This window comes from Anopheles merus, chromosome 2R (assembly GCF_017562075.2).
Source record: "Anopheles merus strain MAF chromosome 2R, AmerM5.1, whole genome shotgun sequence".
Lineage (NCBI taxonomy): Eukaryota > Metazoa > Arthropoda > Insecta > Diptera > Culicidae > Anopheles > Anopheles merus.
In genome coordinates, this window is record NC_054082.1 from 45,845,624 (window position 1) to 45,863,953 (window position 18,330).

An 18,330-nucleotide genomic window follows, 5' to 3' on the forward strand; every position below is an offset into this window, starting at 1 on the left:
TTTGAAATTTCCAGGAAAGGGTGGAAATCCGCTTCACGATGCGCGCACAGGAAGACACCATTTTCCGTGACTTTCTTTTTTTTTTCACTCTATGCGAGAGATGCATGGTGGCACTCACATCCGCCAAGGCTAGGAAACTTACGTCCTGTGGAACTGTGGAGCCGATGGGGGATGGAGATATTTTGTTTCATTCCTTTTGCTGTCTTTTTTCCTTTCTATTCCCCCTTTCTGTGCACAAAAAATGGGATTTAGACGACCACTCTGTCCAGCCGTCAGGGCGTCCATCATCGCGCTTCATCATCATCGAGACCATTTGGCGCTGGACGTTCTTGGAGGTGGCTATTACAACAGGGCTGCTGTACTGCTCCGTCACCCACACCGCATCTCCTTTCGTTAGACCTTTATCCGACTGATCTCTGAACGGCATATCAAAAGGGATAAACGGGATCTCGCGGGACGTATAGCAGCAGGTCCCCATAGGTCACAGGTCAGTTGTCACACGCTTCAAATGTGTGAGTGTGTGTGTGAGTGTATGTCAAACGATTAACATATTTATCCTTGCTGTTCTCGCTCCGTTTTGCAGCACGTATTCCACCGTGTTTTTGTCACAGTCTCTACTCCCGGTGTAACGAACGAAGAGTCCCGAAGGGTAGCGAATTAGTGATTCACTTGTTCATTACCATTAGCATTACCGTCCTAAAGAGCGTGGAAGGATTCCTTGGGTGGTGGTAATGCAGTTTGCTTTTTTGTATCAGTTAACACCATCTCACCGGCGCCCAAGACGAACACATTTCTGTTTCGTTAAGTTTGTTTTGCATAATTTTTATAGCATTTTTATTTTCCTTTTGATCTAGTGCTTAAGCTTCCCCAAACGAAAGGGAGGAACGACTAAAGGTTCATTTCACTGATCACGTTCGGCAGCGCTGGCAGTTGCCACGATGTAGGATGTATGTCGCATGGAACAGTGCAAGGTTACGGTTATGTCCAGGGTTTTGTTTTTGCTGAAGCGTTACAGTGCTCTGTGCCAGTGGACCAGACGCTGTTTCTTTTTATCTTTTTATCACGTGAGCCGGTGTATTTTTTGCGTACAATAATTTCTTCCATTCTTTACTGTACTGGACGCACCCATTTTTATATCTTCTACAATCTAGCGTAGCATAATCCTTAAAACTTCCATTTTTTTTATTACTTACATCGCTGGTTACGAGGTACAACACAAAACATGACTAAAAAACATTTACCGAGCTGGAAACAAGCGAAACGGTGAGAACATTTTGCCCAGCATAGACCCACTCTTGCGTATACGATGAGATGGAAACGGGCTGAACAACGTACATGCTGGCCATGGTTGGGTCACAGCGGAACAACAAGAGGAATGAGAAAAAAAAACAGAACAAACACACATTCGCAGCAGGGACATACGGGACAGAAATCCGCCGAACCGGATCCCGTCGTTAGTCCGCGATACCGTGCTGACAGGCGACCGGAGAGCGGCTTTAGAAGGATTTGGCCAAACAAATTCACAGTGACACATTAAATCCTCGCGCTGGACCGTGCTCTTTCCCTGGTGCTTTACTGTACGCTATTGGGGTGTGCTGCAGAATTTAGGATGTGTGATGTAGGATGAAGAGTAAACTTTATCCCGCTCTTGGTGGGGATACGAGGCGGTTGCGAATATTTTCAGTGCATGAAAATTGACATCGGAGTTCTGTTTGACGATTGACACCACACATCAACGAATTGCTGTTTGAGGCTTTAGCTATCATTAATATTTCGGAGCGACACTGTCACACTCCCATACCTTATCCAACCAATGTTTGATATGTCGTGACTAGTAGTGGATGTAAAGACATCTGTGACAAGAATAATGCGTTGTTGATGTGCACAATAATATTGTAATTAAAACCATTAAATAATGCACAAATATGTTCCAATCGTGTGATAATTTAATACCAAAACATTTCATTCAACCAAAACAAATTTCACAAACCGGTCTTTTCATTGCGTTTGTGGTTACCACTTTCTGTGGCCTGCAATAAAAAAAATAACACAATTACTTCTCGCAGTACGCATCATTATTTCCCTCGCGCTTTAGAAAGCTAATCCATGTCAGCCCATTTGTTCCGCTTCCCATTGTGAAGCAGTTACAATTTCACCACTAAAACTTGCTATTCCACCAAAATGGTCCTACCCCACCCACCGCTTCATCCAGCCCTGGTGTTCTCTGCAGCAAATGATGCCCGAGGTAAGCACGCGAAACGCAAACCTTCAACCTTTTATCACAAAACACACCGCAAATGTATCGTCATTCCCCCTCCCAAACCGGGGCACAGGATTCGAGAGACGGGACACGGACGAGGTGGCCGGCATCGGCATCCGCGTCTGAAAAGCGCCATTCAAATTCATTTCCCTTGTTATCACACACAATCGCGAATTGTTTTGCATTCCACCTGCCCTTGCTCTTCACACTTCTCCATTGTACTGTGTATGGAAGCATAAACACGAACAGGCAACACGAGCCCCGCCGTCCGTTCGGCTGTTGTGGAAGAAAGTTAGGCCCGAAAGGATAACGCGCTATAATAAGACAAGAAAACATCAGCAATCACAGCCACAGGTAGGCAACTCTCCTTCAACCCCGTTCTATGAAACCCATCGTTCTAGTGAGGATGGCGGCTTTTCGTCAAGTGTAAAAGCTTTTCCTCGTTTTACGTTTGCTTTCCATCACCGATGCCGGCAAGCGGCAAGGCAAAGAAAGCTAAGCATTAGCTGACTGGCTGAAACAGATCCTGGCGTAACAGGCCGAGTCGGGAATTTGTTTGATTTGAGGTAAGCTAAACATCATCGGGAGAAAATCTTGGGCGCCCGGGAATGTGTTTCACCGTATTTTGCTGCTTGGCATGTTCTGTGGACGCTGGCAAAGCACACGAGTTATTCCGTCTGTTCTGTCGGCGGAAGGAAATTGCCTTGAAATGCGCAGTAGGGCAGAGGAAAACCATACCATATACATGCACACAAGCACTCCACACGTAGACAGGAAATATGCACGAAAGCATACTGAAGGCGCAATAAAAAGGCATTGTGCTCACCCCCGCACGGCATTTACATTCACTAGAAAGTGATATAGAACAATGGGCGATACGCAAGTGAAAACGCCAATTGGGGGTGTGTTGTTTGAAAACCATTTTATTCGTCATAGATGACACGTCGCGCAAAAAGTTAAATAAAAACTGAGCCAAACAAGGCTTCCGTTGAGGAAAATGGCTATAAAATATACATAAAGAACGGCTCCTCGTCCCAGCTCAATAGGTCGTTTCGGAGCTAGGCTTTTCCCACGGGAGCATCCAACGTTTGAAAGTAAGTGCGAAACATTTCTTCTTTTACAATGTTTTTTTTTGCATTTTACTAACACGCGATAACTTTTTTTCGCATGCAGTTTGAAGTTTTCCTGCCTTTTTTTACTTCTTCCCGTCACCGTCACTTATGCGAAGAATGATGGGAACATTTTATCGCTGTCGGCAAAGACATTTTCCCCAGTGAGAGCGAAAGAGAAAGGGGGGAAACACACACAGACACAGACACTTTTTGGTAATTTTAGCAACAATTGATTTCAATTGTACCTGTCTTCCAACTAGGAAAGGTCAACGTTGAGGATATGGTGCGTCTTAGAATGAAAAAAGCAAGCCCCGTAACCTCCAAAATGGCCTTCTGAGCGTTCTGATGTGTGCTTTCATCTTTTGGTGCCCGCATAACGACACGCGGAACGGATGTTCATTCATTCTACGTTGGAAATGTACTTAACCAACTGCAGAACTGCAATAATTTTCAACACGATGCAAACTAGAAGCCCACTAGTTTCACAAAGTAGCGTTACTGTTTCGATACTGCCACGGACAAGACAATACAGCAGCCAGTAGCATAATGCTCCAGTCCGGGCCGGGTTCGTCGCTTTCCTCTATACAATGCATCCCATTTTCCCTCCCTTGTGTGGACCAGTGTCACTGAAACCACCGTCCACCGGTAGATAAGTCCTGTGGCAAACCTTGGGCAAACGGATTTGGATGCCCGGGAAAACCCACCGTTGATTGTACACACACTCACACACACAGACACGCACACATACCATACTACACGGAAGCCTGCCAGCGCGTCAGCATCGCAAATAGGGGTAATACCTTCCTTGAGCCGGTTTTCCATCGTGCAAATGTTTGAATTGTGATATTGCCTTTTCTGCTTGAGCTGCACCAATCACACACACACACACGTATACATTCAAAAATGGATGGTGCTAAACGGAAGGGGTTTACATTTGTCGATTTCTGACGAATATCCATCCGTTGAGGCGTTACGAGGCTCCCGTTGTTCCCAAATGTTCCTTCCGCCATCCTGGACAAATACGCTAGACAGGATGGCAGTCAGCATCTGTGCTACTGTGCCCTTAGTTGAATGATTTTTGCACCGTCCGGTTGCTGGAAACATTCATTCAGCCCTTTCTCTATCATTCGCTCTTTTTCTTCAATTTTCTCTCTTTTCATTTTTTGCTGGCAAGATGATCGATGAGAGGAAAAGATTGATTTTATATTGTTTGCAGTTGTCCCTCTGGTGCATTGCTGTCTTACGGTTGGTGTCGTTGATAAGCAGGATAAGGATTTTCTTTCATACTAGGCACATTTGGTGGCGAATATTATTAGTTCAGCAATAAAGGAATCAACTGATCTCTGATCTTATTTCAATCAGATTATAAAGTACTAAAGACATAAAAAAGGCCCAATAGTTAGGCTAATATGTACTATTGCTCCATTGCACATTTTGAGTCCTAGTACACGTTTTCTCGTGATTTTTTTAAATATTTCATTATTTTTCAATATATAATAATATATAAAAACCACACGTCTGGTTGCCTGTTTGTACTTTATCAGCATATCAATCGAAAATACCCAACCCAATCATAACAATTCATAGTTGTAAAATCACCTTTAACAGCATTTTTCACATATAATGCTTTAAAATGAGTTTAACATTAATTGGCATCTGCTTAAATCCTTTTCCACTATTATTGCAAGCTGTGTTGCTTCACACCACCTCATTTGTATCAAATTGATGATTTATTGTCTATTGAAATGATCGATTCCTCATTTGCTCCTGCTTTTGTTTGATGTTTCACCTATTAAAACACAAACATGATCTATCCGTGCTTCCCTGTCGCTGATGACTATTGACAAATGTGTGCATAATTGTCACGCTTATCTTATCTCTTAAGTACATTTTAAATCATTCGACTGGGTTGGTACGCTCAATATTGTACGTGTGAAGCAGAAAAATTTACTACAATCCGGAGTGAAGGAAGTGGATTGTATGGATGAATGGAATTTCGCATACGTACAACTGTCACAATGGGAGGCTTAGCCGAACAAATAATGTAAAACGAATTGTCCTACCACCACGTCTTCCCTAACCAACCACCAACATGTTGAATCTCGTTCAGCTACGCTTCCTGGTGTGTTCAAAGTCCTCCTTTCCACCCTTCACTGTTACCCTGGTATGAACATAGCAGCATGACGCTAGAGAAATATTTAAGTAGATATGAACCAATATTTACCCTTTATTTCAATACCTCTGTCTCATATCATTTCTTTCCGCCCCACATTCCGTCCCGTTGGAGACACCGCTATTGGAAACCGCACAAACGTTTCCTCCGTATTTCGGAATATCGAATCCCGAAACCATATTTCTATTCATTCTGCAGCAACGGCCCTCGAGAAAATGGTACCCCCAATGAACAGGGAACGATAAAATCAGCATAAGAATCTTGAAATCCCGTCCGTCTGGCAGAATCCCATCTAAGCAGCACCTTTCGCAACACCACATATCCTTCCTTGCCTACAGTATTCCTTGCTCACTGTTCCCGCCATCCCGCCACACTAAGCTCCCGGTTAAGCAACCAGGTAAGAAGCTAATTTGTTTTGTTATTATAAGAGGATTTCCTCCCACGAGCCGGAAGCCGGGTAAATGAATTCAAACGGAAGAAACCGAAAAGGGCTTCACGTCCCACGCCGTGTGTGTGTGTGTGCGTAAGTTTAAGGAAGTTATATCTTTCGGGGAAAACCCCTTCTAAATGTGTGCCATTCTGCATCGCATAAAAGCTTCAATTATTCACAAATAGATAGCAATCCTTTTTCGGGCAATGGGTTTGTAATGATTGTCTACCTCATTGAATGTGGAGAGCGTTGCACTCTTTACGTGTAAGCGATCCGCTTGAAGCAGTCGCGCCAATATCAAGTTACACACTATTACACACACAGTTGCACGACACACATACACGCACTACATTCTCTGGCGGCGGTCTGTCAGATAGTGTAAATGACGCACACACACCTTTCCACTTCCCAGAAGCGAGTCCTGGAGAGTGCTCGCGCTATCATTACACGTTTCATTAATCAAAAGTTGGGCTCCTTTCTTCTCGTGCTTGGTGCGCGAAAGCTCTTCCCGGAATAACTGTCATTTCTCAAAGGGAGGAGGGTGGCGGCGGCACAATTGAGGTTTGCAGCGAGAAGAATAATGAAGCATCATGCTGTGTGACGGGTTCAGTCAGACAACGTCCGACCGTGTGCCCGATGTTGAGCAGAAAGGACGACTAACTATTCTTTTAATTTTACCAACCGACAAAGTGTAGTGTTATTTTTTATTTGGCTAGTACTTTTATATTCCTCTTTTATGCTCGGCAGATGTTGTCTACATAAGATTCATATTTTCATATCCATTATATATTTTTTTTCATAATTGGGACAATTTTTATAAAGGCTAATTTGAAGTATAGCCATCCCTAGAAAACATACATTGTAAAAACATTTATATGTACAAAAGTAAATGAGAATTTTTCCCCGGTCCTTAACAAAATCGTCCTTTTGTAAATACGACTGTTCTGCCAGTTCTTCAGCGTTCTGCGGTTTGATTTGACGCAGGAAATAACAATTTCTCATTCTAATTAATATGGAAACGTTTTCTCGTGTTGCTTGTCAAGTGTGCGACGGCCATCGCCCATGACGCGAGCACACGGCGGATATTTTACGCTCGATTTCATCCTTCCGATTTGCTACGGAGTTGCTAGAGTAGCCAACAAAAAAGCACAAATGAAAACTGTATTGCATCGTCCACCATACACGGGAGGGGACGATTATCATGTAGCTAGAGTAACACCGTAATTCTGTTTATAATTCTTGTAAAAGCCGATTTCTTTTTACCCTCGGCCTGCAAACAATTCTACGCACAGCCACGATACTCAAATTGTTGCGCACAGCAACTTTTCCCCGTTTCAAAGACATTCCAGTGTCTCGGGAAAATTTGATACCACGCTTCTACCCCTTACCGCCAGTCAATCATCCTGAGCATCCGGCTTCTTTTCTCTGCCCAAAGCACCACATGCCACAGTCCTCCACGCCAATGGAAGAGACATAAAAAGCTCCGAGAAATCAATTTCGTTCATAAATAAAACATGACGCTCACGCTAAGTAACGCACCACCGTTACCGAGGCACAAGAGCCGGGGGGAACTTTTGCGTAGCGGCAAATTTGAATGTGAATCTGTGGCCGTGGCACGTGCAAATCATGGCCGACGGATCATCGACGCCAGAAAACTAGACGCCAGAGTGAATGAGCGAACGGCTCGTCGTTGAAGTACACCTGCGTTTAGTTAATGGGCCGCCTCCCTCAAAGGTTTTGCTGATTTGAATATTTTGCTACCAGCATTCTAGAGTCGTTCATCTCTTTCAGCAGAAAGCGATAGGCTGAAAGAGGGAGAGAACGAACGAGAGACCGTGGGGAATAATTTCGATTCCCGGTTACCACTTTCACCGGGACTCGACACTTCCCCTAACGAGATAGATAATAGACAAAGAACGAAAAGGTACAGTGCCGCTAAAATATGATGGTTGGGATAAACTTCTTGATCCAACTCGATTGATTGGTGGCAACTTTACAGCATCGAAAAGCAGCAAACCTCCCCTACCCGTTTTACTTTCCCATTGCAATAGCATGCAAAACAATGCTATTTATCTAAACAATTCACAACAACTCCCATTCCATGTTTTCGTCCGGTATCGTGTTCGTATTTTTTCCATCCCGAATCAAAAATCTCATCAACATTTCATAAACATCATGATTTTCTTACCTCGAAAAGATTAAGGCCCCGCTAAAAAGAGATAAAGATAAACACACAATGCTGTATGAAAATCGCCGAATTGTCTCAAATTCAGTAGTTGTAAGTGCAACTGGTAGCTCTATCTACCAGCGGTATCTAAAGGAGGGAAATTGAAACACAACTGCTTATGCTACACGGTCACAGAGACGCAAGGAAAGAAAAGTGTATTCTAGGGCACTAGAGATTGTAAGTTCTTACTAAAAAGGCTCACTCGTATAGACGAAACAGATGAGAGCATAGAAAGAGATAGAGTGAAGGATAGACATAGTGTTTAAAAGGATTGAGATACAAGCTAGACGAAAACAAACAAATACTTTCAACAGAAGTCTACTAGAGAAAGCGGAAAATTGCACTCATTTGCATTTCTACCCTCCTACCACTCACACGAGTTCAACTGCAGCGTAATCCCACATCATTACTGAAATCAAAAACCACCAACCACGTGTCCCAGCCCCGCGATTCGTTCATATTAATCGAATGTCATGAAAACAAAATTACTCCATTCATTTTCACACACAAAGCGCATATGTGCAGCTGCTGCAAAACACACCTTTTCATCGACTCGCCTCGATTGATGTGCTTCAATTTTGCATCATATATTTAAAACCACCAGTCCCAAAATGGCACCGATTTTTACCGCCATTATTGCAAAGCGACCCCGGTCTGTAACCCCGTGTCGCTTTGGAAAAGCCGATGCAAAATCGAAGCAATCAAACACAAAAACACAACGGTACACAACAACCGTTATCGATGCACAGAAATATCAAATTCAAACGAAACGTATTGGAAAATCAGTTGACATACCATTTTCATTCATTTTCGAGCGGTGCTTTTTGCAAATGAGAGACAATAATCAGCGCCCCGATGGCTGCACTAATTTTCAGCATCACTAACCATTACTAATGGAGCGATTTGTAATCAAACGAGCCGCAGTCAAATATTCGCACACACACACACACATGCATGGTGGGTAACAGACTGTTGAGTGCACATTTATTTTCTTGAATACTTCGTTCGTTTTACATTGGAACAATTTCACACAGCTGTACGGCTGGTGCTCACTTCAATCTTTTGCCGAACAAGAGAAATGATACGTTGGTGTGAGTGAATGTGTTTGTGGAATCCCTAATCGGGGGATAATTATTTCCAAATTAGTCGGAAAATCATCATCCTCTTCCCAACGCATCGGCCAACGCTACTAACGAGTCGCACACTGGCTGCAAACCTTTGTGTCACGGTTGCGTCAACAGTCGTTCACAATTGAATATCCACCATTCACATTTGATCACCGACCGCGAGGAATTTGTTTTCTAAAATGGTGGGAGGTATTAGGAGAGGGCTTTTGAGTAGGCATTTCAACGCTGATGTTCGGACTTTATCCACCGGGTTGCAAGCGGGTCTCCTCCCTTCTCGCAGCAAAAATTGTTTGATCACCATTACTAAGCTTAGTCCTGTTGTCTCCTTGGGCAGCAAAATCATGCAGAGAGGATGAAGGGTATGAAAGGACAACACATCAAAATGCATACACTACCCACCAACCACTGTGAACCAATACAGAAAGCAGCGGATGTACGGGCACTTCAATTCCATTCGCTAGCAATGATGCGTTACAAACTAATGATAATGATATCAAAATCCGGCCCACAGTGCAACCCGCACAGTACACCACACACAGCGGTGTGCTCCCGCATTGAGCCACAAGAGTATGGATAGTGGTGAGCAAACTATTGTAAAGATTTTTTTGTGTGTGTGCAGCATTTGCGTGTACGTGCAATGTCCCAATGAATAGAAACGAGGGGAGAGAGAGGACGCGCCATCCCAACATTGCCGCTCTTTGGAAATACTGTTTCGATTGGAAAATTCATCCGAACCAATGAGAACAAATGCGGTGCACAAATCACCGACGGATCATCCCCGTATAGCTTTGGGCTGTTGAGCTGTTCTCGCGTCACACCCGCATCCCATAGGTCGGCCGCCGGCCTAGCAAGTGCCGAAAAGAAACAGCTTTTCTGCTCAGCATGTGTTCGGCTTGGTTCACGGATTTCACCCCCTAGTAGATTGCTTCCTCCCGCCGCCCGGGGGCGAAAGGTTGGAACACCAAATCCCTACCGCTAAAACTCGAATGCGCTTGATCGGTGTGTACCCAGCAGGACAGCACAATGTTCGTCCCTTTGTCCGACTGCATGACTGGCCCAAGCGCAACGGGCAACTATTATGCCGGGTGTCACCTACCTGGTACGCCCGCTCTGTTCGGATAATTTTAGCATCAGCTTACAAAATAGCTAGCCCCGCACTACTTCGTCTGCTCGCTGCATCAATCATTCCCGTTACACAATTGGTTCCACATTTCGCATCATCAAAAGATGCGCTCGTCTTCTGCTGCGCCGACCACCACATGGGTCCGCCAACCTATTCGTCTATTGCAAATGGGCTACGTTCCCTCTTCGCTCCCGCTACAGTGTCTGCTGTAGCACACCGACCCAAAGCGAGTGGAACGGTTTTCGAGGATCCATTTCCGTTTTGGCGGAGAATCTAGATTTTTCGAGCCGGGATTGATTTTGCCGACGCACGGTTGGTGGCTCTCGTTCGCTCATTAAAAGTGTATCCCGCGGTTTAGTGTGAGCTCATTCCCAAGTGTTGTGCCGTAGCTGCTACGTTGATCCAATCAGTCTGCAAAGCGACAGGATGAACAACCACGAACCGTGCGCCACAGCAAAACGTGTCCTCTTTGATTGATCAGTAACTTGCTCAGATCGATATGAACAGAGATTAGCGTGTGCAGCTGTAAAGCAGTAGAATTTAATCTTACGGAATCGATGTTGAACGAAAAACATATGATATTCCTTTGCAACGCTTGTATATGTGTTTGCTTTGTTACAATTCATCCTCGTATCAATGGAGACGCCTAGCTTCTTGTGTGACAATTTTTAACACACATTTTTTACACCATCCTTTGTAACAACGGACCCAGGAAACACACTAAACAAGCAAGTACAGGTCTATTAAAAGAGATGCGGAGAAGGAAGAGAGAGATAGCGCCAGATAGAGAGAGAGATAAAAAGATGGTAAGTGAAGCAAGCTCAAAACACAAAACAGCTAAATAGAGTAGATGTAGAGAGAGTAAAATTACACTGACCAGCTCTAACACATGAAACACCAAACAGGACATTGGAGTGGTGTGTTGTAGAGACACATTTTTTTAATGTTTAGCCTATTACCTTACAATATCGAAAGGTATGTGTGTTACGATAAGATATGTGTTTATGTGGAAGTTTATGTACTAGAATAGATCGCATAGAATAGAAACAGATGTTGATTTGACGCCAAGATTTGCATTTAATCATAAGCTTAAAGTAGAGGAGACGTGCAGCATGCGTACGTAAAGAAATTTGAGGCACCAAAAGAACGGGTGTTGTCTAGAAGGAGATACGTGTTCAGCTCTGTCCAGTAGCACTTACCTGTAAAAGAAACGAAAAAATGAAAGAAAGAAAAATTAGAATAATGTCATAGTACTTTTTTCACGATGCTGAAACTACATGAGTATATGATGTAGTGACGGGAATTAAGTTAGCCACTAAAACCATATACATTTTATTCAATACATCAATATGCACAATACAAGAAGAATAAGATCACTTGATATCTTAAAACGTATTGATCAATTAATTTCATTTGACAAGCGCATCAACACTCCACGCACTGCGCTTCCATCTCCACGCACAAAACTGCAAACGAATTTTGATTCGCTTTTGATGTTAATTTATTTTCCGAAGTGTAGCCTGAAGTGTGTGCCGCCCTCGTACTACGTATGAAGCAGAACAAAACAAACAAACCACCATAACAAATCGTTCTCCCTATCCCGGGCAACGTGAACAAGCGAGAAAAGTTCGCGATGATGTTGCACGTATCGAGGCCACCGCGAGAAGCTAAGCAGCTGCACCGACGAAGATACTGAAGAGAAAGGGTCACTAAAAACAATTGCTAAATACCGTTTACTATGGACAGGCACCAGGCATGTACATACGCTAATCGGAATCAAAATTTCCCGCGCCCCGAGTGGGATGGCAAAAAAGTAGGATTATTCATCAATTGACCAACTCAACGTTACTGCTGATGCTGATGTGAATACGTACAGCTGTTCGACATTTCTCGAAATACATAAAACAAATGGACAAGACTCGTTTAAAATGGAAAAGCTCCACACATATCAAACGCGGTAGTTTCCTCTCCACCTGGTACCACTTGTGGCGAAATGGTACCGAAAAAGACAGTCGAGATTAAATTTATGCAAAATCTCAATGCTAATTTTTGTCCATCAACTCGCCGACAGTAAAACTGTCCCATGTGCTATGCCCCTGAAGCGTTTTCGCGGCCAAACACGTCCATTTGGGAACACTGAAAGCACAAACCGATGCGTCCTCACAGCTATGACCGTCCGAACGTTCGCGTGAAAGCAAAAATTAAACCGCCATTGGATGTGCTAACTATATTCGCATACCGGACTCAGTTAGCATGCACAAGTCCTTATGTTGTCGGTACTGACAAGGCCCAGTATCGTTGTCCCTTTGCATGTGTGTAGTAGGTCTATGTTGAATGTTTTGGTGTACCTCGTTGTGCTTTGGTTGTTACCATACCTCGTGGCCCCTAGTCTAATAGGGAATGAATATTTATCAGAATGCTCGACGGGGAAACAGAACCGCAGACACTGGTAAGCCGCCACTGGTAGTACGCGCTCCGTTTCCTGAAGGCGATTGGAGTTGGGAATGAAAACAACGATAATAGTATGCGTTGAATAGGCACAATGCTGTGTATTGTGTGAGAATTGAAACATCGGGCACACTCAGCATATATTACAAAACATAACCTTTGATGCTCGATGATGGCTACATGGTTGTCTTGCCCGCGCAACATTTCGACGAGCTTTGCAAATGAATCGGCCGAAAAGCAAATCACTTTTCAGCACGAAAACATACACGCATCTCATGATGCGTGGGAATAGGTCAACTGATGGGTGGCGCTTGTTTTGCATCTTAATTAGTAATGTAGCTTAAGTTGTCATGTTACATCAGCCAGGTCAATTTAACTTGATAATTTGCCATTTTTGTTACTTTAACCAAGAAATTCGCGGACCGGTCTGGTGGTACAGTCGTCAACTCGTACGACTTAACAACATGCCCGTGATGGGTTCAAGTCCCGAATAGACCGTGCCTCCATACGTAGGACTGACTATCCTGCTATGGTAATAAAAAGTCACTGAAAGCCAACCTCACTTTCACTAGTGGGTACAGGCAGGCCTTGACCGACAGCGGTTGTTGCGCCAAAGAAGAAGAAGAAGAAGAAGAAGAACCAAGAAATTAATTAATTGTTATGTAAAATTCAAAAACACATCCAATTCAATAAAACTAGATACATTTTTCCACATCACATACAGCATTTCATTTGTAATGTAAGTGATGGAAAAAAATAAGTTGCCTTTGTCAGGAAAATTTATCGCAGGATGAAACAATGACTACGCCATTACCTAGGCTAAATGCTTGTTTCCAAAGAACTAATCGGCATTGTTCAGCCAATTAAATATAAACAATGCTCAGTCCTATCATTATCATTCATAGCACAAGAAACTATAACGTAGTTTAAAATCTCATCCCCGCCTTGCATGATCGGATTCCAAAAACGCTTCAACAAAAACGCATGTCAAACCTTAGGGTAATGAAATATGAAGTATAGTCAATTCCTGACGAAACCACACATTTGCATTCGTATGAGTTGTTCTGGGAGATTTTAATAGTACTTTTTCCGAAACCGAAACATCATCCTGTACATCCTGTTCATTGTGAACTGGACACTCTCTCAATGTCGTGTAACGATCGTATACTTTTCATCATGCAGGAGATCCACCTCACTCACGGAGCATCATGCAGGAAACTCTCGAACCGAGTAACTATTATTTCCGGAGGCTTACACACACGGCGAATTACGGCAGTGGGTTACAGAGTAGCACACGAATGGATGATGGCAAGAACAATGAGCACTATCACAAAAAACAGTTCGTACAGAAGAGCGTAGCAGCAAAACAGCAGTTGATAAATCCGGACATATGAATGTGCCCGAGAGCGCTAGGAAATGTCATGAAAAATTTATAACATATTTAGGTAGTTTTATAGCCGTCGACCTTCTCGATACACTACCATATACAACATAGCTTCCCATTTTGGAACTCAGCAAGGAAGGGCAAAAAATACCGAGCAACTCTAAACCAATCAGCTGCATAATCGGAGTCACCTTCCAAGGCAAACTCCCAGACATTGTTTCTAACAAACCCCCAATGGCTGTAGAGGCATGTGTTTTACCGAAAATTGGTAACAACCCGGTAACAATCTTGAGGATTGCTCGAAACGAGAAATTGGCGTGCACACCTGTGCTGACCATTACTGACCCGCTCTGGAAGACAGTGGGAGATATAAGATACTGTAATATTTAATATATGAAACAGTAGAAGCATGAGGGAGATCGAAAGCGGAAAATTCGGTTCGCTCGAAGAAAAACCTATGTCCCATTCTTTTATGCCATAAAGATTACATCAAGGACAGACATTCACAGAGACATTCGAATTTCCAACTTCCAACAGTTATGGTAGCAATATGGAGCATAGGAATATGACATAAAAAGGAGCAAACACAAAACATAAGGAAAGTCGACGAAACGAGAGTGGTAGACTGAGACAACAGGATACTAAATATGTAATCAAAACTTACTGTGCACATATCGTTACATCTCGGCAATACTGCCTAAGCTCGAATATTTAATGGTTTCGTAAGAGGACACTCGCACAAACACCTAGACATGCTTAAAATGCCATAAAATTTAAAATAAATGAACAGCAAGGATATCCAGTTATTTACATTCCAGAGCTAAAGTGGTTTAAGATCTATTTTTACTTCTATTCAATTTGAAAACTTTTATCATTTGAACAAAATGTACGTTTCATGATTCCATGTTCTATCATTTGGACTTTAAATCGCTATTGGTCAATCATAAAGCCCTTACAACCCTTAGCTGGTTGGCTTAACTACTCAAATGCATAACGTGACATCAATCAGCATGAACAAAAAAACGAACACATTTAATTGTGCCGTGACCAGGAAGACACGAATCTGACTTACTTTTCAAACATTTTCAATCATCATTTTCATGTTCGAATCTTTTTACATTACCCTTCCTTTCGAACCGAACCGAACGCATGTAAAGGGTTTCAGCATACGGCTTCGCTTCGTGTTTCGGATTCATCATCTCTACTATTACATGTGATCTGTACCGTGACGAGCGGAGTACAAGGGTAATGCCGATTGAAGAGCATCTCCCATCCCAGCGGGCTGAGCCGGTAAGCTGATCCATTCGTGCAGATGAAAGCATTTTCTTACGCGCTACGCCGCACTCCATAGGCTCAAACATCAAACGAGCAATACACGACCGCCTGGCAGAACTACTGCCCCACGGCATGGCAATCTGAGAAGTACCCCCTTTTCCGACACCCCCATCACAGTTTCGCATGACGCAAGAAGAACTGTGCATGTTAATTACTGCCACCGGCGGGGTAGCAGCATGGAAGGTGAAGATTTTTCTTTTGGCATTTGTGCCAACTATGGTTGCCGGTGGATAGATGATAACACCACCTTCGCCGACCGGCCGGTTTCGGGGACACGTGTGCAATCATTCGCAAAACCGGGAGTGGAAAAAAAGAGCAACAACAGCATAAACAAACACCTTCAAACCATCGCAATGCTGCAAACTGCATCTGCAGAGCTATACCCCCCCTGGGTATCACTCCGGAACGGGTAATTAGTTTGTACTTTACGCATGAAAACATCAGATAAATCTTTCGCTGGCAAGGCTGGCGCCGAAACACGAAAGTCGAGCAGAAAAATCGGTCCAGAAATTTAACCAGGGCTAAATTATGCTTCCCTTTTGCCTTAGGAAGCCTGAAAAAGACTACCGGACTGCGTTAAATATACCTTGGTACACACACACGTACATACACACCCACATTGTTGCATTGAAGGCTCTTCTGCTGGCTATCAGCGTGCGTTTGTATGGGTGTAAATGATGAGTTTTTGCCGACCCGATTCTGCATCGTGTGATGCTACCCAACACACCCGGGAGAGATTTGAAGCGTTTCTGACACGTAAAACCTTCGGTTCCGGATAAGCCCGATGGTGGTTTACCCTTGCCGAGACCTCGCCACTTTCGTGCAGCATGCATGAAAACGTTCAACGTATTTTCTCCTGTGTTTTTTTTTTCGCGTTTCCCCTCTATTCGCTAAAATGCAATTATCTCCCGTTTGATGCCTGGTCAGGGCGGTGCATAGGAGCGTTCTGAGCCGAGAAATCATGCAGGTGCGAGTGTAAGGTTCAGTGCGTTTTTTTTTCAGCGGCAATAGCAGATATTGCATGTCTTCACGGTTGGACTGGTTTGCTGGCCACGTACTTGGGCAGATGATTATAGCGTTTGAAGCTGAACTGTACAGAGCGCATTGGAACACTCTGATGCAGACGAAAATTTGGCAAGAAATGTTTGCTATTGCAACATTCATATGGTAAAAAATGAATACATGAAAATTACATTGTTAGTACGTTCATTTTTAGTACGAATATTTTGCAAACAATCCATTGACACATCCTTATGACACAACACTGGGTTCTGTTGAATATTTCAAAACTGGATTGAAACGATTGGCATTTTTAAATGATCTTAACAGCAGGATCAGGTTAGAAACACATGTTTCATTTAGCTGTACTAATTATAATAACTCATTAACCTTATCTTCTGCTAATTTGAGCTGTAATGTCTAGCTAATAGTACATTTTATCTTCAAACTTGTTCTTAGAATTGTTCTAAAACTTTCCTACACCATACATTAAGTGTGTTAGAAAGTTAGAGCTCTCAACAAGCATGTTAGAGCGCATGCATTGTTTTACGATTAATAAAATCGTCTCTCCATTTTACGACCAACTGCGTGTGCGTGTATTCAGGGGATCAGTCGAGAGATCAGCGTGCTGCAAACGCAGAAAGGTTTTCCAATCCGCCCGTGCTAGGCTTCGCTCGCGTCGAGAATCGAAAATTACCGTGAAAAACACAAGCGCATAAAAATTGGGAAAATCGTGTGCACAGCACCCATGTTCCAGCAATTGGATTTGTGCCCTCCGCTACCTCGATCCATCGTTCGCTAGCCATAAAAATGAAGCAGACACAAACCCTCTCACGCCGGCTTTGCAGGACCGGGAGGCCTACACAGGATGGGAGTGTGTATGTGTGTCCGTGTGCATGAATCTCAACCACGCGATAAGGCGCCAACAACGACGACAACAAACATCACGATAATGCCACAAATGATGGTTATATTTTATTTTACCTTCTCACGAAAGGATCAATTTCTTCTTTTTTCGTTCAGCCCACTTATACGCTTTGCTCTCTTTCTTTTTGGTAGTACCGCTGAATAGCGGCTGCTGTCACCTACAATAATCTGCCAAGCCAGATTGGTTTCAAAAACACACATAAAAAATGAAACGAACAGATAATAGCAAGCAAACATGGCCAATCTTGCCAGACCCGGCCGCACCTTCGACTGATTCTAGATATTCACGGATTGTACCATAATCCATCTCCCACCTGGGGAGGCACGACGTTTCACCACTATAAAATAGACGGAGATGGAAATCTTTGCAGCACAAAGGAGCAAAAGGCGAGCAGAAGCTTGACGGGTTGGAAGCCACCTGAGGCGCTCTGCAACGGCTAGGAGCTGCTGACCGTTGACGGCTCCACGACGATTTTCCGATTTTCTAACGAAGTAACGGCAATGTCGGCTCTCAGGTTGTGATGTCAATCCAATTCATATTTAATTGTTTGGAAGTAATTTCTGATGTATGGATTGATTCGATTAGCTTTGAGCTCTTTACGACATTTCCGTTCATCCGTAAATGTGATACGAGTAAGATGGGCATGTTCTCTTTGCTATGAGCCTTTAGCATTTTTCCATGCATGCTCAGTACTGTGCCTGTATTTAAGAACATAACAATATCATAGATTTTAAAACGGTAGCCCAACAGCACACGGAGAAATCGATAGAATCTTGGAATATGA

The 18,330-nt window shown here is 43.4% G+C and overlaps 1 protein-coding gene across 3 annotated transcripts in view; it reads right to left on the minus strand.

The window, feature by feature from the left end:
- LOC121603709 (polypyrimidine tract-binding protein 1) overlaps window positions 1-18,330 on the minus strand; it is a 265,540-nt gene that overhangs the window by 131,234 nt on the left and 115,976 nt on the right. For 2 of the 3 annotated variants that reach the window (XM_041932849.1, XM_041932848.1), the window contains one exon: window positions 8,164-8,184. The exons of the other annotated variant lie outside the window; for it this stretch is intronic. In XM_041932849.1, the coding sequence (XP_041788783.1) occupies window positions 8,164-8,184 (21 nt within the window). The remainder of the gene's footprint in view (window positions 1-8,163; window positions 8,185-18,330) is intronic. 3 annotated transcript variants of the gene reach the window in all.